This window comes from Takifugu rubripes, chromosome 14, assembly GCF_901000725.2.
Source record: "Takifugu rubripes chromosome 14, fTakRub1.2, whole genome shotgun sequence".
NCBI lineage: Eukaryota > Metazoa > Chordata > Actinopteri > Tetraodontiformes > Tetraodontidae > Takifugu > Takifugu rubripes.
Window position 1 is genome coordinate 4,945,796 of NC_042298.1, and position 24,351 is coordinate 4,970,146.

The window sequence follows — 24,351 nt, forward strand, 5'->3', positions numbered from 1 at the left end:
TGTTTCTGCAACAGCTACACCACACTGAATCACATCCCCAGACAAACGCAAAGATAACCAAACTTTATTTTTGGCATTCTGATCAAAAGGTATCACAAACAAAAGGGGCGGGGCTTATGTACAGCGCAGTTACACAGTGGATGTGTGCCTGCTCCTTTCACACAGGAAACTCCATCCTCACATATTAAGCATACTCTCAACAATACAAGTATCTGTAAAATACACTTGGCCTCTTACAAAATGCCCATTCGCACACGTGCATCCATACAGTTCTTCCTTCCTATCTGAGGCTGCTGCTGTTGGGTTGTGATCCAGTGAGGCCAGGATGGTCCGGACTGTGGCGGTTCTGAAAGACGGACAGGCAGACAATTATGGCTTTATTCATTTAAATGTGACGCCGCTATAAATGTTTCCATGGCTGATCAAGGATGGGGCTTTATCAGCAAGAGCCTTCCTGACAGAATGTTTTCAGTCATCAGGGTCATGACCTTTGCGCTTGTTTCTGGTGTGGAGCCACAGGTCACTACCAGGTCAAACTCCGGTTAACAAGTCAAACCTGGGGCCCCGCAAATATGTGTCTTTTTCAGAACAGAAGCTTTTCAATTTCAAGTGGAAATGACCCAAATAGGATAATAGAAAGCCAGGATTAAAGCAGGACAACGTCCGATTTGGTCTGACTCTTCGAGATAATAAAATGTTAAAGTCTTAAGGGAGTTTTACAGGTCACGGACAGCCTCGTAGCTCTGCATTGAACTAAATTCGGCTCTAAAAAACACAACTGATCAATTGCTGATGGGTTGTCTTACTTTCTTTTTCTTCTTGTCTTTCTTCTTTTTCTTGCGGTCAGGATCATCATCCCTCTTTTTCTTCTTCTTCTTGGGATCAGTGTCTGATGGAGTTTCTTGAAGGTGTGACAGATGAAGGTTAGCGCTCTGAAAACACAACTTCCATTGCTGCTTAACTTCTGTATTCTGTACCTTGTGGTAATGGGTCCTGCGGTCGATGGTGTTTGTGCTTGTGTTTGCTCTTCTTCTTTGGAGGCTGTATGTGCATTAGTCTGTATTGTTCTGGGAGCTAAAGAAACACACAATAAACATTTATTAACAGCAGTAGCTTCTGTACGTTAATCCTGGAAACAGGTAGGTGTAACTTTAGAGTGTGTGTGTGTGGTGTATTGGAGTAGTACCGGGCCTGTGTGTAATCGGAAGCCTGTGAGCAGAGCCCCAGTCAGAGGGCTGAAGGAGTTCCCACAAACCGGAGGCTTATCGATCAGAGAACGCAGCGAGCTGCCATCCTGAGTGCCTGGACAGTCAATCATACCTGCAGCACAACAGGAAAAACACACACAAACAAATATAAGACACAAGCTCACTGAGATTAATGTGATTTTCTTCTGATCAAATTGTGAATACAAATGCGTTCAAAGGATGAGTTCTCTAACGTGGCATATGACAAATGGTCTTAGTGTTTTGGAATTAATTTGTGGATGCAGTGATGAAATTCACAGCTGATTTTTATAGTGTACCCGGTCACAGAGCCAGATCGCAACTGAGTCCTGATTGTTCATCATGTTTCAAGACTGTAATTCTGGTAAACACTGAAAACATCCTATACAACATAGGAGGGAACTTGAAATGTTAAGGTTAAAAGTGTTTCTTAAGACATCATTTAGCTGGAGATTCAATTTTTCAGTGTTTATTATGATATTACAAAGATCAAGCCTGAATAATCTTGAAGTTATCGACATCATTGACCCCACACTTCCCCTTCTTGGGATCTGTCCATCATCACTGTTGTCCCCGTCTTTTCTAACTGGCTGTCGGGTTTCGATCGGTAAAACCTACCTGGCAATTCCGGTAGAAAGTTGCTGAGCTTCTCCTTCACCTTCTTCCCACAGAATTTGTTGTAGGCGTGCTCCAAGTTGTAGTGTGTGATGAGGTTAGTGTTTCCCGTTAGCTCGTTTCCCACTAAAAAGACAAAGATTTCTACCACTTTATGTCAGGTTGACTAGTGATCTAGTGTTTAGCGTTAGCCAAGGGACCGATTCTTGCTTCATGACATATCAATTTAACCTCACCAACTGGAACTTGAGTCTAAATAAAATGTTGATTTACAGAACGGGCAACACATAACTAAACGTCATAAACTATTGGTTGTTACATAAAGGGGATGGAATGTTTTCCTCCAACTGTTAGCTTGTTGGCTAGCACTAGCTAGCACTGTTTACAAACGGTGCTGCAACCGATTGAGAGCAGCCGTCAAAAATAACTCAAGCAGCCAAATATAAGTTAATTCAACTGTACCAGGAAGTTCTCGCAGTAGGTAAAAGGGTTCATTCATAGCTCCGGGTTTTCGAAGAGCAGGGCCTTCATCCCCGAGCTGTGGTGGCATCTGCGCCGCTAAAGGGACTTGACTTTGCGGCAGGGGCGGCGGAGGTTTGCTCGGTCCAAAACCCAGGGACGACGAGCCAGGTGGTCCCTGAGCTTCATTTTGTCCGAACAGAGTTGAAAACATTTCAGTCATATCTATCGGAAGTAATACATGTATACAACGTACAAAGAAGCCGCCGGTTTGTTCAGGCGTACATGGCCGAGCGCACTCCCGAGGAATCCACCGCAAACCGTCGGGCCTCCGACGTCTTCGTGATCTTCCGCCGGAGGCCTGCGTACCGTAATACCACACACAAACGCGCACGCAAAGTTTAGATCGCACCAGGAAATGCAGGCCACAGGTCTCCGGGTCTGGATTTTCCAGCTTTCAATTTTATTTTCTTTGGACAAACAGAGAATAACTAAATGACTATGTACAGTTTTGGCCTGCTGGTCTCCCTCCGACAGTCACACATCAAACACGTCGGCGGGAGAGAGAGAAGCCGCCAGCCTTTCAAACTCTGCGACTGATGCCTGCAGAGGAAAAATAAATAACAGAAGAGTTATTCTTTGTAGTTTCAGTACTGTTCTGTCATATTTGATGTCGAACAGCAGCATCTGCTCATGCTCAGAGGACCTAAGTGTCTGTCACGCCTTTAAGATGTTTTTTCTATGTCTTCCGTGCTCTCTCCTCACCTTCCACTCATCAACTGTTGATGAAATACGCCGTTCGGTCTCAGCAATGCCCTCTCGACCAGCTTGAACCTTCTGTGCCAGTGCTGCATTTTCTGCCTGAATTTTTTTCAGCTCCACTCGCATGTAGGCTTCCTGCTTCTGAAAGTACGGCATCAAAAAACTGCAGAAATCCTGCTCGGGAATCCCACTGGGCCGCCTAAAAAGAACAAGGCAAATGATTGTCTTATGAATCTTGAGCTGCGACTTGTGTTAGATTAAAAATTCAGCTCATTTTAAAGTTATAGGATGAAAATAATGTGTGTGATGGGGTTCACGGACCATGCAGGGTTTGGCCGGTCTTTGGCTGCACGCTCCAGTTTGTCCAGCTCATTCAGTTTGGCCTCCAACTGCCCTTCTTCAACCAATTTGCAGATGTCATCCTAATTTTTTTTGTCATAATCGTTATTCACCAATAAAGGCAGACATTTTATTTTCTTATGTAATTCTATAAGCGCTGTAGCATTTGGTGCACCTGTATAGCTTTCTTTAGCTCCTCTATGAACTGCTTGTGAATGTTTTCCATCTTCTGAGGGTTCTTCTTGTAGAGTGGTCGGAACACGCTGGAAAATCTGTGGAAACTGAAGGAGAGACGGTCTCTGGAAGGCTGCAGTGAAGTGAACCCACAGGTCGATGCATGCAATGGTCTTCAAATCCGACCACCCGCATACAAGACGACCTGATAACGGTGCTTTGATAATAATTAACAGAGTTAGTTAAAAAATGACAGATAAAAACTCTCACCTGTCACTAATTTATGCAAAAAAGAGGTTTATAATTATCAACCAAACCGGTTTACAGCAGCTGACTGAAGAATCGTTGTAAAAACCATTTAGAGATCTTGATTTTTTTCCTACCGTGATCTTATGACTGCAATTATAGTTTTGGACCTTTGCAACTATAACCATCAAGAGACGCTAAAAGACGAAGAAATATTACCTGGCAAGCTCGATGAACTTCTCCAGGCTCTTCTGCATCACCTTTTCGAACAGCTTGAACCTGTTAACCCGAGCTTCGCTCTCCTCGGACATCTTACCCCCCGGATCCAGGCTTCGGCTCCTGAGAAGAAACATCGCCTGTTGCCTCCTTCGTTTGCTGGTGCTCAGATTCCTTGTCTGAGACATGTTGGCTTCCAGCAGGCTCTTGTGTTTCTACTTCGCTCTGCTCCATTTTCTGTTTACACTTCACAAATCCCGCCAAATTCACCAAATCTACGGTGAGCAGGAGGGGACAAAAACAAACCCAAATCTGGCGCATGCGCAGTGGCGTCCGCTTGGCCACGACCTTAAATCCAGCTGTCACTCCCCCTCAAAGTCGTGCTCGCCAGTCATCGCAGCCAGAATGGGTTTAATCACAGGACTCTGCGCCTTTTTGTACCACTTACCGCAGATTTACAAATGGCTCCTGAAGCCGTATTATCTATTGTCGTTCTTCATGACCGTCGCATTCCTGGTGGTCCGAAAGGCTCCGGGGTTGTGCGAGCACCTGGCGACGGAACGCGAGGACGGGAACTCCTGCGACTTCGACTGGGTGAGAGAGCCTGGAGATCACTGCTGGCTTCATTCGCTTCTGCAGAGTCTTTTTGGTTTTCTTGCATTTATTTTATTTTTTTACAGAGAGAAATAGAAATCCTGATGTTTCTCAGCGCAATAGTGATGATGAAGAACAGGAGAGCGAGTGAGTCACTCATATTTTAGTGTAAACTAACTCGTGTCATACAACTTGTTGACACTGTACACGACCATGATCATCTCAACGGCTGAAGGGGAGCACATGCATGGGCTTATTTGACCTCAGTACCTTAAAACTCATTTCAGATGATCACCATTATTTTTAATCTAAATCTAATTGATGCAGGTGCAAAGGAAATGCAATTCAGTGAAGTTTTTGTATTAGTGTACTTCACTTGATGTACCAGAAATGGCTCTAAACAAGGCACTTTAGCGCAGTTTTAGAGCCCATTGTCTGAGCTTATTGTGTAAACGTCACCCACATCAGCACAACCACAGCAGCGACTCAAAGGTTGCGTCCTGCATTACTATCCAACTGAATGGGTATTTGTGATCTAGAGTGCAGCTGATGAGTAAACCCGCATTAAAGGGGAGTCAGAAAGTGCCGTGCTCATTGTGGAAAAGCTGCCCTGGTCTTGCATTTCATGGTTTCTTCCTCAGTCACACTGGAGCAGCACATAGGCAACGTGTTTCTGTTCAGCAAAGTGGCCAACGTCATCCTCTTCTTCAGGCTGGACGTCAGGCTGGGCATCCTTTACCTCGCGCTCTGTCTGGGTCAGTGGTCTTTCTGGATTTCGTCACAGAATTGTGCTTTTCAAGCATCATTAAAGTCTGGCTAATAAAATGGCTCTTTTAGCATCAGAGAGACCTGTTAAGGATTTTTATTTTCAGGAATATTAGATGTATTTTTTTCATATCCAGGTATAGGCACCAAAGGGAAAACTCTTAATCAGCATAAATATAAATGAATAATCTTCATTTACAGGCCATTTCAGTATTGATTGACGTCATTAATCATTTCAACTGGAATATTAAATGTTCCTTTTGTGTTTTTGCTTGTCTTAAGCATTCGTCATGACCTGTAAACCCCCCCTCTACATGGGTCCAGAGTACATCAAATACCTCAGTGACAAGACCATCGATGTGAGTAATATCTGACGTTTGATTAATGTGACTCTGACATTGAAGGTTTCTCATTCTGGGGTTTCATTTTGTCGATGCGTAACCTGACACTGTCTTGAATGGATAGGAGGAGTTACAGGGAGACAGTCGGGTCAGCTGGATCGTTGAATTCTACGCCAACTGGTCCTCCGAATGCCAGTCTTTTGCTCCGATCTTTGCCGATCTGTCTCTCAAGTAAGAGATCAAAGACATTCAGGATATCGAAGCCTGCAAGATCTCAGTTGGTTGAATTATCTGATAATTGTTGATATACTCACAGATTAATGCTGATTAAAGTGCATAATGAATTTAAACACTTTGACAGTATGCTTTTTTTGCTTGCAGTGAGGGTAACAGAATAAAATGTTTATTAAGCATCACTTGACTTTTTCTCCCATTTATTCTGCAGGTACAACTGTTCCGGTCTCAAGTTTGCGAAGGTGGACATCGGACGTTATGGAGAGGTTTCAAAGAGGTCACGCTTTTCTCTGCTGTCCCATTTGGCGTCTGATCTTGTTTTTCTGTAGTTTAACAGCACAATAATGTTTATGCTCATCTTTAGCGTACCGACTGTTAATTTGGATTGTTTCTGAGCAGGTACAAGGTCAGCGCCTCTCCTCTGGCCAAGCAGCTGCCCACTCTGGTGCTCTTCCAAGGAGGGCAAGAGATCATGAGACGTCCGATGGTGGATAATAAAGGCAGAGCTGTGTCTTGGACTTACAACGAGGTTCGTCTGTTAATATTTAGGCGGTTGTACAGAAAAAACATATAGATGGTTAATGTTTAGCGGTTTCATTTTTAGGAGAATATCATCCGAGAGTTTAACCTCAACGAGCTCTTCCAAAAATCAAAGAAAATGAACAAAGGTCGCGGCTTGATGGAGGAAAACGGCTCTGAACCACAAGAGGGCAGCAGTGACGCGACAATTCCTACAGAAAGCAAGAAAGACCAATAAAGGGAGGACGAGCATGCATTGTCTGACGTTTTGCCTTAATGTAATCTCAAGCACGGACTATTTACCATCGGCGAAAGCACGTGTAGTAGTTGTTTGAGTGCTTACCGTGTGATACTTCGCTGCCATTTATGGCTTTTGACTGAATTACGTCTTAAACATGCATTTTTGTCAACATTGTGATTTTCCACTGCCTGTATTTGCACTGTATTTATCCATTTCGTATATTTCAAGAACACAACCAAAGAGCTGAAAGGGAATAAATGTATGCAGTTAAGATTCTGAACACTTTTCCTTTTTGTCAGTTTGACCTTTTTTTTTTTTATTCCGAGAAGACATCTTTATAAAGTCTTTATAAGGCCATTTTGGAAATGTCTTTATGTAGTCATTACAGAAATTTGGAACTTAGTCCATTCATCACAGCCCATGATGGTGATATCATCTAATACAGTATATTTACTTTACCCACAGTTTTAACATTGTTCACTGGCCTCTACTGGTGGCCGGAGCAGGAAAATAATACAGGTTGTCCTGATTCCCACACAATGGTGTCTTGTTCCATTAATGCTGCCTCATTATTTTTCCCCCACATTTGAAGCAGGTGGTCATTTGACAGTATTCTCACAAGTATGCACACCGGTGAAGCGTCCAGCACGACAAATGAAAGTCACATGCACACTACAGACGGCCTGGGACAGATCAAGAATTTGTTCAGTCGTTCGGGTTCAACGTCTCTCTGTGTTGTACCCCAACAACGTGCTACATCCAGCCAATGCAGACATTACTACAAACAGAACTTTGGGTCGCTTTTTAAAGCAAATAAATTAATGTAATGCCCAATCCTGAAAAATCTTCAAATGTGTGTTCTTAACTTGTCAATTAAAAGAACTGAAGAAAAATCGAATATGCTGCAAAATTTACTTCTGGTAAGTTAATAAAATTACAAAATCAATGTTTTTCAAGGCATAAATATCACTACAGACCAGTCCCTTCTTAGAGCTAAACTGGGTTTAGCAAGCCTCTTTTTTTAATTATTTTTTTCCCACATTGTCTCTTGAAGAGAACTAACTAAAGACACTGGTTTGAAATTGTGACCAAAATTAAAAGGTTGTAGAGTCAAATAAATAAGCCCTTTCTTAACTGTCCCAGTTTGGCTGGTCATCTGCTAAAAATAGACAGACAAAATCTCACAGGGGAGAAAAAACCAACAAGAGAGACAGAATGAATTTAAAGCTACAAACATTTGCATAATGGCTCTAGCAGAATCATTACAAGCATACATTCCACAAAGAGGCTTGTGCTGCAACCGTGAATCCGAAAGTCTTTGTGGCTTTCAAAAAAATAAGCTCAATCATTTGCCGCCTCATCTGCCCAGGAAGGGATCAGCATTCTCTTTGGACGATGTCATTTCCATTTCCAAGAGCTGGCCATTGGCTGATGCAGCCATTAAATATGAACAGGCAACATCTCAAATGACTGTTATGAACAATAAAACACAATAAACCTGCCACCCTCATCAATAATTCTCTTTGATACCTGACAATTTTCCCCCAAATCACTCAGCAATATTTTATACATTTATATAAAACAATAGGTTTAAAAAAGGGTTTGCAAAACTAAACTGATACTGTATAGACACTCTGATCTCAACACACAGGTGGTCCATTCATTCATTTTTAACAGTCCTCCATCCCCCATGTGATTCTACATCCAATGGATGAAGGCCATCTTTTTTAGGTATTAAACAGTGGTCAATACTCTGTGCTAAGGTACCCAAAGTAAAACAGTGAATCAGATTTAATAAACATACCTGTATCCAGCCATGACGAAGTTCAGAAAATAAACCAATGTCCCCTTTGACTCAAATCTGAGGGCCAGCTGAGGAGACTGTACCACACAGGCCTTGTATGTTCAGTATGTTGCAGCAGAGGAGCCACTTTGTTTCAGAGGCCTGTGATTGTTCATGTTAACCAGCTCCGTTAAGTAGTACTAGTATCAGCAACCGTAGTGTCCCAGAACCTCCTCGTGATACACCGTGAAGGAGGTCTGCTGCTCAGACCGATATCTCATAAGTGGTGCCTCCGACGCCAGTCACCTTCTTTACTCCGCCCCCTGGTTTTGAGGCGCTGTGATTGGTCAAGGCTGGGCGAGAGATTGAACTGATTGAACAGCGGTGGGGGGGGGGGGGGGGGGGGGGGGGAAGTTAAGGGTGAGGAGAGAGGACAATGAAAGTGGAGGTAAATGGACCAACATTAAAAAGTGATGACAAAAATACTCTGTAAAACATTTTACAAACACTGTTCCTGTAAGACATTTAAAAAAAACTTCATGTGGTAAGAAGACGACAGAAGAGGGTCAAGGAAATGCAGGGAGATTAGGCATGCAGAGATGAAGCGTGGTTTTAATGCCAGGACGTAAGGTAGATTCCACAAACTGCTTCATTTGAGCTGCATCAATCCAATTTTATGCAGGATGAAAATTCCAGAGAGAGTACTGATGTGGATTCCAGATTGTGATAAGGAGGGGAGCATTCAGTTTCTTCACTGATCAGGATTTTCAATGATTGTTTCAACAAAACATTTGCATCAATAAATGTAAACTGAATCTCATTAGCATTTAGATACAACTGAAAATTGATCCATGAGTTGACCCTGATGCCCTCATCCTTGTTTTAATGTTAAACAATGAAGCAATGTCCTCCAATATTAACATTAGTATCAATGCATTCCTAAAAGCAAGCCAAGCCCTACAAACCTTTAATTATTATGATATAGTAAACATGCAAAAGGTTGCTGTCAACTGTAAAGGAGGAAAGGAAGAACTCACACAGATCAGGGAGGAAGAGGACAGCTGACATCAATTAGAAAACAAGACAAGGGTTAGGAGGAAGAGGAGAGGGGGGTGAGTTTCAGGCTGACAGATCTGGCGAGGCATCGTTACTCACTGTGGAGTCTGCTGCCCTCCTCCAGCTCCTACTCCTCCCAGCACAGCGCTTCCGCCCGCTCCCGGCCGAGGTTTGTGCTGATGCCCTGCCTCGCCAGTGCAAGACTGGGATTTGTTGAGGGAGAGGCTGCGTGGCGGGTGGGGAGATAGGGGGCTCCAAGGAGCGAACCCCAGGGGAATAAGATGAAGTTGAATGGCTCCGCGAGGCTCGGGAAGGATAGTCCTGGTTAAGGTGGAGAAGATGTTGCTTCTCAGGAGGTCCAGAAGAGGGAGGGGTAGGGCTGATGGCACGCAGATAAGCCCTGTGGGGGGAGGAGAAAGTGGCAGAGCCCTGGAACAGCTGCCCTTCCCTCTGCTGGGCAATCTGAGCTGAGAGGAAGGGCGATGTGTAGCCCTGCAACCGAGTGCTCGGGGACACCACCTCAGGCTGAAACACAGCGTAATGCTTCTGTGGAGATAGTTCGTGAGCAGCTGACTCAAACTCTGGGCTTTCAGATGGTGTCAACAGGCTATCGTAAGACAGGCTGCCATTCCGAGGGGTCTGATTTGCCAGGCTTTTGTAGCTCGTGTCTGTGGTGCCTTCTGATTGGAGCGTGGTGAGGGGGTTGTGTGCTGTATGTAGTAGACTGGAGGAGCGGGAGCCCCCAGTGGACAGAACCAGAGAGGATGGGTAAGAGGTGTAGGAACGTCCAGACAGCGAGTAGCCTGACATGCCCACAGACATGCTTGCAACAGTCCCACCAGGGCCTCCGGGGCCCTGCCGCCTTTCCCCTCCAAGTCTGCGCAGCCCCACACCTCCCCCGACCACTGTGGCCCCATCCAGGCTGCTGGGCTCTGAGCGGTAACTGGGTTTGTGACTGGACTGGAGGATGGAGGGAGACGGAGAATCGAGACTCTCCCCACGGATCATCTAAGGACAGAAGAAAACAAACAAACAAAAAGTCAGGAGGCGAAGATGCTGAAGAATAATGCGATGAAGACGGAGGTAGGTGTGAGGGCAGAGGTGAAATATGAAAAATCACAATGTTGTTTAATACGTAACAAAAACAACTCAGACCTTAAACAAAAGACAGAGTGGTGAGGAGACCTTTCATGTTTGGTCGGTGCTCTAGCGGCATCATCACACTACTGAATTGGGAAACACTGGCTGGTTTCAACAAACATTGAAATCGCATGTCAAGGAGGGCGTGTACATATAACAAATACAAACAGTAAATGAAGTATTTGGGCCAGAATTGTAGCAGAACTATCTGTAAATATGTGCACAACTTTGCAAAAGCATTGTAAATATGTAAAACTATCTGTAAGGATACTTTTGAAAATGCACAATGACATTTGTAAATGCACACAAGTATTTGTACAAATGTCACTTTCTATTTAGAGATTATGTGAAACATTTACAAACCGTTGTGCTACAATAATGGTCCCATAAACTAAGCATTCCACTTAATGGTGTTCTCAGGGGAAAGGATAGATTTGCTTAAACACAGACTGTAAAAGGGGTCAACGGTCTGAACACACACAAACAGGACTGGCTGAAACTTACTTATTAACCGATGGTCACTGATGATCAATTAAAAGTAAAAAAAAAAAAGAGGGGTATGGCATTAACGGTAAAGGAAGATAGAAAAGTTGTGGAATATCAACCACCAGCAAATCTGTAGCACTAATCTTTACATATTGCTGCTCAAAAAGGTTTTGTATATCATCAGTGCTTGAATAGCTTGAAATGACATTATCAAAGATACATGTAGAAATGATGTGGTTTAGAATAAAAGAATAAAGCTTAATGTCTAAGTTCATATTGATTGTTTTGACAATACCTACAGAATCCACATGATGTTTGCATGCAATATCAACCCATGTACGCTCAGCAATTTGAGGTCTCTGAATACAAACTCACATATACCTTATTAGGGTGTGGAAGGGCCGTGTGGTTTCTTCCTGGGCTGCTGTAGCCTGGTCTGTACTGATACATTGATGGTGTGGGTGGAGCTTCAGTCAAAAGGCTGCTCTCTGAGGACGAAGAAAGTCATTCATGCATTTCCAGCAACGGAATACAGTCAATTATTAAAGCAATTCGTGCCTTCCTGGCATGTTGCAATGCACTGACAAAAATTTGAACACCTCTGCCTCCCTCCAAAGTTACAAAGTTTATAAATCATTAAAATGCATCAAAACATGTAACAAATACATGTTACAATTAGATTACCGCACACTAAATGTAGGAATTCAGTGCAAGGCTTCTCCAGGAACAAAATGAGTAGAAGACAGTAGGACAGTAGAGGTCCCACTGTATATGGTCAGATTTTTATCAGAAATATTGAATATTTATGATTTTCATCACCTGGTGGATTTCTTTTACATTTTAATGTGCCATATACTTAGTAGGAGCCAGAAAGGGAAGAATTGCTTTGACAAAAACTTAAATATTTGATTTTTATATTTAATTTACTGTGTCAAGAAGGTAAAACAAACCTTCTGTGTCAGTACGAGAGAAGCCAGGATAACGAAGCTCAGGCTTTGGAGGAGGCGGAGGCTCTGCATCAGCTGACTGGCTCTCCATCTGATCTAGACTGCTCTTTGACTTGAAAAGAGACACAAAAATGACATAAAATGCAGTATTTGGGGAGTTTTTGTAGATATACAGCAGTCATTCCAAATATGTCATGAGAAAATACAGAATACAAATACAAAAAAACATATTTGCAGTTTAATTATGTTTGATGCACAAAATGCAACATGATCTGACAAAGCAGACCGACCTTCATGGACTAATTCGAACAGCTGTTGCCATGGAAGATGTAATGGTTGTCATTTCAAATAAAGTTGTGTCCATATTTAGACCACGACTACAAGAAACTGAAGTACTGTTGTTTTCAGCTTTAATTCAAAGGGATTAACCAAAATACTGCACTACCACCAAGGATTTACAGTAAGTCCATGCATATCTCCTCCAGCTTCTTAAGTAATTGAACTACTGAAATGAGCAAAACACTCACCCTGGTGCTGTGTTGGTCATTCTGGATACCATTGTCCAAGACCTTAGCCTCTAGCTGGGCCTCAGTGAGATGTGGTCTCAGAAATGGTGGCTGTACTTCCATCGTCTGATGGCTCCGGAAACGGCCAAGATATCTGTGAGATGGATGCACAGATATAAGTGGGACAAGCCACACTGAGGATATTTTATTCCATTAATAGGAAGATTTTAAAAAAAGATGATGGAAAAAGAGTAATTGCGTAGAGTGCAGAAGAGAGGAAAGCTGACCTGGGAGCCTGGGATCTGCAGAGGACATGAGAAATATTCCTCAAGCAGCCATTGGTAAAGGGTTGACACCTCCCCGAAACTTGCCTGTCACCTACAATTAAGGTTAACATTAATGTCAGAGGAAAATAGCCGGATGGATATATCTGGTGAAAACACAACTGCCAGATCCTTTTAGTACCTGTTCATTTGTGGTCCTGCCGCGGGCGACTAACACAATGTGGAACCCAGTCAGGCCGGCGACTGGGATAAAGAACAGACCTGCCACGCACATTACAGCCATACTAGGAGGACATGGTCAAGAAGTCTATAACAAATTCAACAAATGTGATGGAAGAAGCCGGCAAAGTCAAAACAACAACACAGTTGAGGGATCTTTACAACTGCGGTAAGCTACCAAAAGGATACGTAACAGCAGAATGTGGTGTGTCCAGCTGATGCTTGTGGTGCAGGACATAGACCAGGCCGAAACCAAATACATTGATGATGTGAGTAGTAAGTGATAGCAGGAAGAGGAAGAAATAGCGGTAATTCCTCCGTCCAATGCAGTTGTTCACCCAAGGACAATGATGGTCAAAATCCTGGGACGGAACTGAGCGTTATTAGGCAATCTCACCATCATTGCACAATCAATAGCTGACTCTTCACTACTAGGTTAAATACATTTTTGAATATACACTTAATAACTGCAAAGCATTCAGAGAAAACAAATGAGCAAAAACATCCAAAGGAAGTTGATAACAACTGAGACAAATTCCACATGTACTATTATAACAACAATATATTTACAGCAAGTATGTGAAGCTGTGTTGTGTGTGTATGTGTGTACCTCCACACAGTTGTCGCACACTGAGCAGTGAGAGCACCGTGGAGGGCGATAGAAGCGGCAGGTTGAGCACCATTTCATACGCACTTGGATACCTTTGATGTCCACTGTTTTATAGAGGGGAGCACGGAAATCGTCCTCCTTATCCTCATCTTCCTCAGCTAAAACCAGACAGTCACATAACTATTTTAGAAAATGACATCTTGCCCGCATTTATCACCAAATGAACCGAGACTCTGTAAAACCAGTGTCAGAGAGACTCAGTAATTCATTAAAGCTAAATGTGGGATCTTTGTAAAAGCTGCAAATCTGCACTTTGATAACATCTTGTTTTTTGTTTTACATTGTTGACACTGATAATATTCCACCTTTCGTGTGTTTCTACCTCTGGGGAAGACTCCAGGGTCCATGAATGTAGCCATACAGAAGTTGGCAAGTGTGAAAAGGAAGATCACAGTGATGTAGATGGGAATGAGAGATGAAAAATACTCTGCCAACCACGGGCACCTACACAGAAACAATAGGCACATTATATTGACCTCATATTTTCAAAATATGATTGAATTGCCTCTCTTTAAACAGCAATAAGAAGACAGAGCTTTTACTAAACTGAGGACTTTGGGGACCAACGTGAACTCAAAAAAGAGTCAAAGGAGGGTAAGGAGGCTCAGTCGGTTTCAAAAACATTAACAGAACAGCTACACAAAGCAATATTTACTAGAACACAATATACAAACAGCTGTGGGTGTAGCTCTTGTCAAGTTTGCACAATGTGACAGTGTTGACACATACAAATCGTGAAAACAAAAATACTTACGTAAAGCAGAAGAAAAGGGTGGTGGACCCAACCAGGAAGGTGGTGGCTGCTGACACCGGAACATATCGGCTGGGTCGAAATGGACGGGGAGGGGCAGAAACCGTGCCACCTACACCTCCCCCAACCACGGCACTACTGAATCCCGGCATCAGGGATAAACAGAGAAACGGGGAAGGAAGAGAGAGGAGGTAGAAGCCTACAGACTGTAAAGGGTTATTTTCTGCCAAAAATGAATATATGACATTTGCTTAAGATAAGGGCATGACATCAACTATTCAAAGCAGCAAATGAAAGATAACATGATAAATTCACTGCATCCAGACTCTCACAGCGCTAACATCTTTTGCAATATACAACTTGGATAGCATGTCAACATGTTATTGGGAATATTTCTGTGCATAATCTTAATAGAGGCTTATAAAACTAAAATTGCTCAACAAGAATATGATACAAAAATATGTAGTTTAGAAATATTTTTGTATGGCTTATAAAGTAAGTTTATTTGGTGCAAGAATATAAATAAATTGAATTTCAATCTGCCCCCTGGCTCCAGCCCTACATACCACCACTGTACACACACACAATACAGCGAACATACACCACACTCACACAACCCAAACTGAAGCTATTTTTCACCCTCACTACTATATTAAGTGTTTACATGACTGATCAATGCTAAGCGTGAGTTGCAATTTTATCCCTCAGATAAAACTTTGTATAAAAAATAAAGGAAAAAGACTCAAATGATAGAGGTAGTGGGTGGACAGTGGGTTGCGATCAGAAGCACATATAGAATAGGCAGAGGATTGAGTGCAGCAGCTGCTGATGACTTCTGTGATTGTCCCAAGATGGCTTATTTAGGCACTGGGTGTGGGAAAAAAAAAACTTGGGCTGGCAACAGCAAGTCAGCATCGGCTCCTCAAACAAAGTCCGTTGGGGGGGGGGGGAAATCTGTTTTCTAAATCCTCTTTACATTGATGCCCCTTGACAGAAAGTAAAAGTCCAGATGAAGTTAAAAAATAAAGTGGAAGAAAAAAAGAATTAAAATAATGTAAAACCTTGCATTCAACAGTCCAGCAGTGTCCCCTGTTCTTCTAAGACCTCTGTCCTCAGGCCTGGGGACAAAATCAACTCATTCCAAAAGCGGCCTTGTGTATGCCACCGATACATCACTGCACTTGGCCAGGTCTTGGCATACAGGCCTCTCCCACCTCCAAATTCTCTCCAAACAGACCTCCATTCCTGTTCTTTGTCTCTTAAGTGAAGCCATGTGCTGCTGTAGTTTTAAACAGTCTGGTGCATTTTATCCCTCTTTGTGCTGGTTCTTCCTTTACTCACTGGTATAATGGGTGAAATGGTGATTGCACCTGGAACAAGAAGTCACAGAGTGGAAAAAGTTAAGCACTAGGATATTGTCATCACTAAGAAAGCAGTTTCCTAAATCCATCTTCTCTAGACTATTAAATTAGCCATTTTACTTGGGACTGAGGAAATGTAACTAAGAAAAAAATATTGCAATTTTAAGTTATAACACATACATGGGGGAGTGAGTACACTACTGAGGTTTATATCAAGACCAAAACAAAATCATTTGGTCCAATGATAAACTACTAATTAATTCAATAAAATGAATCAGCACCATCTTATTCAGTCCAAGAATGACATCACTAGTCTTTGCATCTTCGGGATGCATCTCCTTTGTGCCTTTACATCAGACCCATTTGGTGCGTGATCATTTGTGCCATTTCATGGTCCTCCTCACATCATTTTAATTTGTCTGACATCCGTTTCCTCAAATTAAAGACTTGCCGCTGCCTGGATTGTACTGAAACAACAACATCAACCCTTACGAACGCGAGAAGGGGTTTTCATAAAACCAGTTTCTAGTGAAGCGGTATCATTGAATAACCTGGGTTATGCAGTCTGAAATACTTTCTCTCCATTCCTGGCAGAGTTGTACTAACAGTGTGCTTTTGTAAAACAGGCAGCTGTCACATCACTGCCCTGAGGCGGCTCAATAAAACACCTCCTACAACTGGAAATTAAACACACCAGGGAGACATCTGTATAAAACGGGGTGTGCACATTTAATCTCCAGATGAAAAACAAGTCCATGGTGTGAACACACTGGAAAAGGATCCAGGGGAACCGTAACCTGATCGTTTCAGACACACCCCTCTTCTCAACAATCACCAAAGCTAAAAAAAAAAATAGAGAGCTGAGGTCAAGACAGTAAATACAGTCTATGAGGGTTAATCATCTCATCTGCCCAACAACCACCCCCCTTCAATAGTGGATGTTAATCCCCAAATCTCCGTGTCGTGAGCTTTGCCCGTCCTGTCCTTGCAACAATCCGCGATCCAACTACATGGCTGACAGACCAATAATTTAATGCATTTCCTCAAGCAATGGCGGGGCAGTGGCGTCTGTTCAGCCATGACTCGTTTCTATCACTGCCAGTCAAATGACAATCGGCTCATCTTCGAACCATCCGCTGCATCCGATCAAGCGTTTAACAGGCCAGGATTCAACTTAATGCCACAACCTGTTCACAACAATTAAAAATATAAAGTGTGTCTTGTGGTAATTCAAGCAATGAAATACATCGTGAAATGAGTTAATTGCTACGATGAGCTCTGGGACGACTCCTATTCATATACAAGTTAAACCTAACCTCGAAAGTTTTTTTTTTTTTTGTATTTGCGACACTGCTCAATTGTAGACTTAGCTAATGTTACCTGGTTATGCTGTAAGCTCTTCTCTCGCCAGGACTTTAATTCAGTCTTATAAGTTGGTCGTTAAAGGACTGTTTAACAAAGCCATTGAATAACTTAACACAAAAACATACCAATTGTTAAATACACAAGTAGACTTATCGGTAGGGTGTCGGTCGTTGCGTTCCTCCTTCAGCTAGCCGCTAACAACCCAGTTAGCTCCCTTGCTAGGCCGATATCGGAATCCCGGAACTAAACCGTCAGGTGGGAGGAACAACCAATCAGAGGCCAGAGGGGGCGTTGCCCTGATAGGAGAGGAAACGCCCACTACACTTTAATTTTGCCCTTGTCCTCGTCAAGTTAAAGCGATATTGAACAAATTACATCGCTATTTTTGTGACAGTATCCTTTAGTGACACCAAAGGAGGAGTTACTAAAATTCTAAACTCCTATAATTTTTTTTTTTTTACAAGCGTACGTAATCTGTGAAGCTCGGCCATATTCAAACTGTGGTCACTGACACAAATTTTACATTGAAAAAGTTTATTACCCAAGACATAAATGTTAATAAAACATCACACGCACATCGGCATGTTGCGTTTTTCATTATAAGAGATAATTTACATCAGTGAAGCATACATCAAAAACAGTAGAAAAATCCGTATTTTCAATTTCCCCTTCAAATTATACAAAATAAAAAAGGAAGCCAGGTTCTTCTCCTCAGGCACAACTTTCTTCAAACCCTATCATAACTCAATTCATTTTATGAAAGTGTTTCTTCATTTCATGTCCATGAAGCGGATGTCCATGATAAGCAAAGTGTGTTTGGGCAGTGGTCTCGGTGCAGGGGATAACACTTTCAACACCTGTGTTTGTGTGTCCACATTAGTCACCACAATAAACCCACACACAGGACTCTCTACAATATTGTCTCCTTCATCTGCATTGCTCACACTCAGAACATGATACGTAAGGTCTCTGCCTGGAGTCACAGGAACCAGCTTTAGCTGAGTGTCATCTTGGGACATTCCCAGCGGCAAACAGGAGTCAGGGATGGACGGTGCGCCGATCTTGTAGATTCGAACATCTGAGAAACGCACTTCAAACGAGAAAGGGTAGAAGGACACTCCACGGAAGCCATAGAAATATTCCCTGATCTTATCGTCTCGAGCTTCCCGTCGGCACTCTTTGGAACGTTCCACCACCCCACCTGACTTGGGAAGGAGCACAACCTTTACAAAGTGAGGGAGGTCTCGCTTGAGCTCATTATAGAGCCTCTCATGGTCAAGCACAAGTACAACATCAACCTCAAAGGCTGATGCACAGTGGACCAGAGCCTGGTACCCGGAACCTTTCACCCAACCACAGGTGTTGATGATACAGCCTCCAACACTGGCCTTCCTGTTCACCTCACAGCGTTGTGAAAACACCTCGGCCAGACATGATGTCAACTTTGTTTGGAAGTTTGGAAGAGAAAGGAAAATCAATTATTAATGTAGGCAGTGCTTAACCATACATAGTTATTTAATTGTCTTTACCTTATTGTAAAGTTTAATGTTGGTCCCTGGAGAAGTTGAGCCAAAATGGTAAACCAACGGTGCTTGGACTGAGAAACCTTCTTCAACATCAGCGGGGCGCTCAATGCAGAGTGCCGAGACCGTTCCTGGCACAGAAACCTGAGGAGGAGAACATACTTAACACACATTCTGAGTAATTCTCTTTGATGATGTTTACGGTCAATTCATCTTACCCCACTCTGTCCAACATCTAGTTCTACCAGCGTGGGCCTTCGACCCACCCTCACGGCATAGCTCAATAGCAGCCGACACACCGTTGACTTCCCCACATCAGTAGGCCCCACCACCATCACCTGATTATCAAGAACAGAATGTAAAATATCCACATTCATTTACCTGAAGCTTTCTAATGTTTCTTCTGTTGTTAAGCATACCCTTGGACCTCTTTCATTGTCTTCCTCTGCTTGTCTTCTCATCTGCTCCAGGGCACAGTGTGTGTTCAGGTAGAGCAGCATGGGAGTGTCCTTGGACACATATGCAACCTGTGGTGATGGACAAAGAGGTCCAACATCTCATGCAAATGATTTGACAATACATTAATCAGGACATGCAAAATCCTAACAAACTACTCACCTCTGGCTTCCCATAAAGATTCACACTGCAGCCTTGCCAGGTGAAGACAGCGATCTTGGATCCTGGTCCAAATGTATACTTCTTGTTGCGATTCAGCTCTGATCCAAAGATCTCAGCCATTCCTGTCAGGACCTCCAGCTGCACCTGTTCTGCTGACACTCCAGATTCCACCTCAAACCGAAGTTCAGTCTCCTTCTCCAAGTCATACCTGGTGCTAACTTTTCCTGGTGCTGGAGCATCTTCGCTCGTGTTCACTTCGCCCTCAGTTGCCATTACTTGTAAAAGACACTCTTACAAATTGGCAAGAACTGCAAAATGGGGATACACACACAGTCCACGCGTTGAATACTGCTAGATTTTATAATTGAGTTTAAAGTCCAGTTTTGATAAAGCTTGACGATCTATTTGTAGCATGTGTATTAGATTTATGCCGCATTGGAACTAACTGCTAAGAACGGGTATCATTTTATTTTGCACAGTGAAATAATGTCGACAGCATCGAGCAGCTGTAATTACCTCGGCATGTAAGAGGGAGTTTACGTTTTACTCTATAACAAGTAACAGATCATTTTTTAAAAAAAGAAAACGAGGTACTTACGACAAATTTACCAAAAAACGAATGTCAGACTCGACTACAGATCGCCTGAGCTTGCGGCGCTTCCAGATGACGTCACACGCCATCATTGGCTGTAACCGTTGCACGTGACGTCACGCATTGTGGTTGCTCTACGGAAGTGACGATGCAGTTAGAAACTTTGAGGCAACAAGCAGTGACCGAACTGGAGACGAAGTATTTCTGAATTGAATTTACTTTGATCATGTATAAAAACAATATGAATAACAAGTAAATAACCCATGTCTGGAAAAAATATTAAGAATTTTGTAACTCCTACCCCTTTTTATTGTTTCATAATTTATCGTTTGTAATAACATTGACATACAATCTCTAATATCTACATACTACATTTATGTCACCATAATTATACTATGCTGTAGTGTTATATACTATACAAAAATATAAAATATGTATACACAATATTTCAACAGACCTATATATATAAAGACTTGTCAGGAATGTTTATTGGCAAAAACAGATACAAAAAGACCTACAAAGTGTTAAAACAGAACTACAATACGTAGTTTTATTTGGAAATACGCCACAATATGACATGATGTTTAAAATGAAAAGACGTTAAAGAGGTGAGCTGAGAAAGCTTTCGATCATCAAAAAAGAGACTGAGAATTTCCCGCTGGTCTCTCCTCATCATTCTGCTTTCATGAGACACATCTCCTAAACAACTGGTATTAAAAAAATCTCTTAATTTCTAACCTAGAGACAGATTTTATTTCAAACTCAAGACACGGGACATGAAATAAAAGACACAAAATAAATGTCCTCAACAATCATGACAGCACAGTGTCAAATATTTTCTGTTACACTGCACTTTAGATCCAGGAACAAACCTTAAAAGGGCTTCTATTCAGTCTTGAGAGCTTCCTGTAGAGCAGTAACTACAACATCAGGCTGGGGAAACTTCTTTTACGAGGCGGACCCTTTTTGATTCCAGTCCACAGGGAGGTTTCTTATGAGGCAGCACAGGGAAGTTATTTGCAAAAATATAAAAGCTGTGTGCTACTCATGAAACACAATCTGCATTAAAATCTACAGATTAAAACGTCAGTTGCAGAAACCTAATAGAATATTGATCTGCAATCATGTAGCAACCTGCTCACCTTGCCTTCATCTAGCAGAGTTATCCTCAAAGCTGTTCCTGCGAGGTTTTTTCAGGGTTTAGGACTACAGTCAGCCCTGGGTGGGGCAGCAAGGAGGGCAGATTTCACTGCCTCAGCATTGCCGCCCATACACTCGTCAGCTCTTACTCTGCCACAAACAACAAAGAAACCACAGTTTCACATTATGTACAAAATTTGCAGCCTGCTGAAGTTATATTTACACAAATATGGCAAAATGGCAATATTCATATTAGTTCAACACTGAATGTTAAATCACACTTGAACTGAAACAAATCAAAGTAAAACATCTGAAAAAAATTACAGTCCCATTTGCAAACTCGAGATTCTGTCAGGATTATTTCTGTGAGAGATTCAACCAGACACTGTTACTGCAGGGATGAATTACTTGGTGCAAACATAGTTCTAAAATTCAACATGTGCATTCATGGTTTAAAAAATGCATACAAGTTTGTTGCTCTAGAAGAGTTTGCTGAACCAGGCACTTCATTAACGGAACTGATACGCAATGGGGCCCATGTATGCCTCTTGGTCCCTGAACAGAAAATGTTGCTTAATGGGCCAAGCGATCGCGGCTGAGCGTGACTACTGGCAGTAAAGCTACACCAGTGTTCAATGGCCACCCTTGACCCCCCTGGTCGTCCTCCCTTTGTTTCTCTTTTTCTCCTCCTTAGGTTTCTCATCTTCCTCCGCTTTGCGCTTAGTTTCCTCGCGACTGTCATCAATACACGTGGTGTCATCAAAACAGAGTGCTCAAATTCATTGTTTTCAAACACATGCAAATGGGGGAAAATGTCTCCATCTGTCATGGAACCGTCACTTTAATTAGTAGCACATTTCCGAACGTGCGTAGCTTTCTCACGTTGTAGAGGCACGAACACGCGAGTGAATTACCGGCGCTTTACTGTTCAATACATTCTTCCCTTCAATCTACAGGCAGATAACAAGCGCGTTTCCATAATTGTAATTCAACATTAACCTGTTTTTGACGCCATTCCTTGAAGTTTTAGGCGATCAGTAGATCGGTTCTTGTTCTTTTTCTTGTATTTTTAAGCAGGAGACAAACAATCTAAGAGTCTATTAGCGCCCCCCAGCTGGCAGAGGTAGGAAAAACAGTCTATCTTCATTAGTCTCACATCCGCAGGAAAAAAAAACTATTCTTATCTTCTGCTTTGTTAAATTATAGAATTCAGAGTTTAATCCTTCCTGTCTTAGGTGATGTGACCATACATATATCATCATCACGTATTCTGATATCCTTTCAACATTTGTGTGCATTGCAGTTTTTACTTCTGTGCATAGCAGTTAAGAAATATCTGAAGAGACAAATCTATCTTTTGCAGATCTATTTTCCCATCTGACATTGAGCTTCAGTCTCAGTCCCATTCTCGGGATGTTTGCTCCTTTTGAGCTTTTTCTCCAAAGTAACTCAGCTTAAACATCCTTCCTTATCACTGCTTATTTGGCTGGGCAAAGTTCTGGAGCAGGTTTAGTTCTTCTCATTTATTTATTTTGAAATGATTGAAGTGGCAGAAGTAAATTGAGAATTTTAGTGCAATTATTTGAAAAGCAGAATTATTGTGGACTGCGATAAGATGGTCCCTGGGCCCAAGTGTTCCTGCAAACCAGGAGAACAAACAGATTATCCTGACATTAAACCTGCTTGATTTCTGATGTCTTGTCCTCTTTATTGTCATTGGCATAATTCTGTAATATACAAGCAGCACCCAAGACAAATTAGACAAATCAGAGAAAAAAACCAACCCTGCAGAGCAACAGATGGATGAAATGGAACACTGCTAAGTCAAAGAAAATATGGTGTTCCAAAAATAGACATACCAAATGTATGTGTCTCTCCCGGGAAATATGACAAACACAGATTTGGACATTCGAAAGACGTCACAAGCTGCATCTGTGCCAACAAACAGCCGATATACATTCTCCCAGAGCGAGGCGGTGTGGCTGACTCACACAAGCTCCTCTAAACATTCTTTTTTTCCTAGAGAACAAAGGAAATACAGACATCATTTTGGCAACACACCATTAGTTTTGTTGCCTTTTACATGATTCAGTTTTCTTGTGTGTCTCTCTGGTGTGCAGCAGCATATTTTTATCTTTGTGCGTAAACCAGAGGAACAGAAGGGCCATTGGACACATGTCAGTCATCACCCTGCACCGATGGTCCAGATCTGACACGCGAATGGAAACACAACTCCTCCACACTTCACATGCAGTCCTGCCATCAAGAGCTGATGAACACCCTGGTGCCTGCAGGAGGATTTGATAACAAAACAACATGATATGTTAGATTCTGTATTCTGCACTTTGGCTTTCATGAGGTTAGACTTGTTCAGTTGTTATTTATTTTATTTTATTATTTATTTTGATCAAGTCAACACAACTAGATTTTAAAAAAATACACCTGGAGAGCTGAGACCTCTGCCAAGCATCTTATTTCCCCACATACTGTCAGTTACAACTAAAACTAATACTAATATAATACTACTAATAGTACTGATACAATCAATGAAATACCTTCAGTGAGTTTTTCTGCCTGTTTATTTTTGTTCTTGTATTGGAGAGTTAGCCTCTGGGAAGGATTCCTGATTGAGGTGACAGATTATGGACAATGGTTTCAATTAAAGAATAAAGGCACTTGGTCTCACAGAGTGATCTGAGTTGTCTTCTGTTAATGGAGGTTGTTCAACTCTGTGCAAGTTAACCAGTACCAGTGGTAGAGCATATACCATATGTGCAGTAGTAATAAAAGGTTATATAACATGGTTGTCTTATGATCAAAAGCTCCTTGGCTTTGGAAAATCAAAGGACAAAGTCGCTCTAGAATCCAGAACATCACCAAAAGTTAATCATCTGTTTTTTGGCCCATTCTGAACATTTCCTAGAAATTTCATTTAAATCCACTTTTAACTTTTTACAGTTATTTTGCTGTAAGACAGACAAACAAATGTTGCCACATAACCTTTGCGGAGGAAACCACTAAAATAATAAGTGTGGTTCCAATCTATTTGCTGCACGATCGTATTAAATTTAGAAGATGCACGTGATTCTCTCCACCAGATGCCTTCTGACGTCAGCGTGCTGGATTCGCTTTGCAAGGGTACACATCACCAAAGCCATCAAATCACAAAAGCAAATGCA

The 24,351-nt window shown here is 42.1% G+C and overlaps 5 protein-coding genes and 1 long non-coding RNA gene across 8 annotated transcripts; 1 reads left to right on the forward strand and 5 right to left on the reverse strand.

Annotated features, from left to right (window-relative positions):
• Positions 1-44: 44 nt before the first annotated feature.
• Positions 45-2,710, reverse strand: med19a (mediator complex subunit 19a). Of its 2 annotated transcripts, XM_011610596.2 has the most exons (7): positions 2,586-2,710; positions 2,304-2,483; positions 1,845-1,967; positions 1,187-1,320; positions 978-1,074; positions 807-901; positions 45-346 (listed from the first exon to the last, which is right to left on the reverse strand). In XM_011610596.2, the coding sequence occupies exons 2-7, from the start codon at positions 2,389-2,391 to the stop codon at positions 281-283; spliced, it is 603 nt and encodes a 200-aa protein (XP_011608898.1). In that variant the 5' UTR covers positions 2,392-2,483; positions 2,586-2,710; the 3' UTR covers positions 45-280. The 2 variants fall into 2 exon arrangements, with proteins under 2 accessions (XP_011608898.1, XP_003970316.1); XM_003970267.3 differs by having other exon boundaries at positions 2,304-2,658.
• Positions 2,711-2,734: 24 nt separating this feature from the next.
• LOC101065224 (polyamine-modulated factor 1-like) lies at positions 2,735-4,342 on the reverse strand. Its single transcript, XM_011610594.2, has 5 exons — positions 4,041-4,342; positions 3,577-3,682; positions 3,384-3,484; positions 3,066-3,261; positions 2,735-2,903 (listed from the first exon to the last, which is right to left on the reverse strand). Exons 1-5 carry the CDS (start codon positions 4,223-4,225, stop codon positions 2,838-2,840), a joined length of 654 nt encoding a protein of 217 aa, XP_011608896.2. The 5' UTR covers positions 4,226-4,342; the 3' UTR covers positions 2,735-2,837.
• LOC115252291 (thioredoxin-related transmembrane protein 2-B-like) lies at positions 4,332-7,016 on the forward strand. Its single transcript, XM_029846897.1, has 8 exons — positions 4,332-4,631; positions 4,718-4,778; positions 5,273-5,386; positions 5,679-5,755; positions 5,862-5,968; positions 6,183-6,248; positions 6,371-6,500; positions 6,576-7,016. Exons 1-8 carry the CDS (start codon positions 4,443-4,445, stop codon positions 6,726-6,728), a joined length of 897 nt encoding a protein of 298 aa, XP_029702757.1. The 5' UTR covers positions 4,332-4,442; the 3' UTR covers positions 6,729-7,016.
• Positions 7,017-10,457: 3,441 nt separating this feature from the next.
• On the reverse strand, positions 10,458-17,538 carry LOC115252290 (palmitoyltransferase ZDHHC5-like). The gene is given in 13 exon segments (XM_029846896.1): positions 10,458-10,578; positions 11,215-11,231; positions 11,578-11,684; positions 12,147-12,255; positions 12,671-12,803; positions 12,937-13,000; positions 13,003-13,027; positions 13,115-13,217; positions 13,342-13,514; positions 13,763-13,920; positions 14,145-14,266; positions 14,577-15,943; positions 17,315-17,538. Coding segments are annotated over 11 exon segments (1,146 nt in total). The 5' UTR covers positions 14,726-15,943; positions 17,315-17,538; the 3' UTR covers positions 10,458-10,578; positions 11,215-11,228.
• A 278-nt stretch (positions 17,539-17,816) lies between these two features.
• LOC115246464 (polyribonucleotide 5'-hydroxyl-kinase Clp1-like) lies at positions 17,817-20,116 on the reverse strand. 2 transcript variants are annotated; one of them, XM_029847651.1, is made up of 6 exons: positions 20,039-20,116; positions 19,441-19,748; positions 19,242-19,349; positions 19,041-19,160; positions 18,829-18,966; positions 17,817-18,741 (listed from the first exon to the last, which is right to left on the reverse strand). In XM_029847651.1, the coding sequence occupies exons 2-6, from the start codon at positions 19,711-19,713 to the stop codon at positions 18,070-18,072; spliced, it is 1,311 nt and encodes a 436-aa protein (XP_029703511.1). In that variant the 5' UTR covers positions 19,714-19,748; positions 20,039-20,116; the 3' UTR covers positions 17,817-18,069. The 2 variants fall into 2 exon arrangements, with proteins under 2 accessions (XP_029703511.1, XP_029703512.1); XM_029847652.1 differs by lacking the exon at positions 20,039-20,116 and having other exon boundaries at positions 19,441-19,990.
• Positions 20,117-20,510: 394 nt separating this feature from the next.
• Positions 20,511-21,008, reverse strand: LOC115252358 (uncharacterized). The gene is made up of 2 exons (XR_003890797.1): positions 20,905-21,008; positions 20,511-20,739 (listed from the first exon to the last, which is right to left on the reverse strand). It is a non-coding gene; the product is annotated as an uncharacterized lncRNA (long non-coding RNA).
• Positions 21,009-24,351: the final 3,343 nt, after the last annotated feature.

Bases quoted from the DNA above. Each gene is read 5' to 3' on its own strand.
- med19a (XM_003970267.3), bottom strand. From the start codon at position 2,523: ATGACTGAAATGTTTTCAACTCTGTTCGGACAAAATGAAGCTCAGGGA. The intron at 902-977 runs GTACAGAATACA...CACACCTTCAAG, and splicing joins GCAGGACCCATTACCACAAG to AAACTCCATCAGACACTGAT. The intron at 347-806 runs GTAAGACAACCC...TCCGTCTTTCAG, and splicing joins AAGACAAGAAGAAAAAGAAA to AACCGCCACAGTCCGGACCA.
- LOC115246464 (XM_029847651.1), bottom strand. From the start codon at position 19,713: ATGGCAACTGAGGGCGAAGTGAACACGAGCGAAGATGCTCCAGCACCA. The intron at 19,161-19,241 runs GTATGCTTAACA...CTTGATAATCAG, and splicing joins ACAATGAAAGAGGTCCAAGG to GTGATGGTGGTGGGGCCTAC. The intron at 18,742-18,828 runs GTAAAGACAATT...TTCCAAACAAAG, and splicing joins ACATTAAACTTTACAATAAG to TTGACATCATGTCTGGCCGA.
- LOC101065224 (XM_011610594.2), bottom strand. From the start codon at position 4,225: ATGTCTCAGACAAGGAATCTGAGCACCAGCAAACGAAGGAGGCAACAG. The intron at 3,485-3,576 runs GTGCACCAAATG...AAAAAAAATTAG, and splicing joins AGCTAAAGAAAGCTATACAG to GATGACATCTGCAAATTGGT. The intron at 3,262-3,383 runs GTCCGTGAACCC...TGTTCTTTTTAG, and splicing joins GACCGGCCAAACCCTGCATG to GCGGCCCAGTGGGATTCCCG.
- LOC115252291 (XM_029846897.1), top strand. From the start codon at position 4,443: ATGGGTTTAATCACAGGACTCTGCGCCTTTTTGTACCACTTACCGCAG. The intron at 4,632-4,717 runs GTGAGAGAGCCT...ATTTTTTTACAG, and splicing joins ACTCCTGCGACTTCGACTGG to AGAGAAATAGAAATCCTGAT. The intron at 5,969-6,182 runs GTAAGAGATCAA...TTTATTCTGCAG, and splicing joins TTTGCCGATCTGTCTCTCAA to GTACAACTGTTCCGGTCTCA.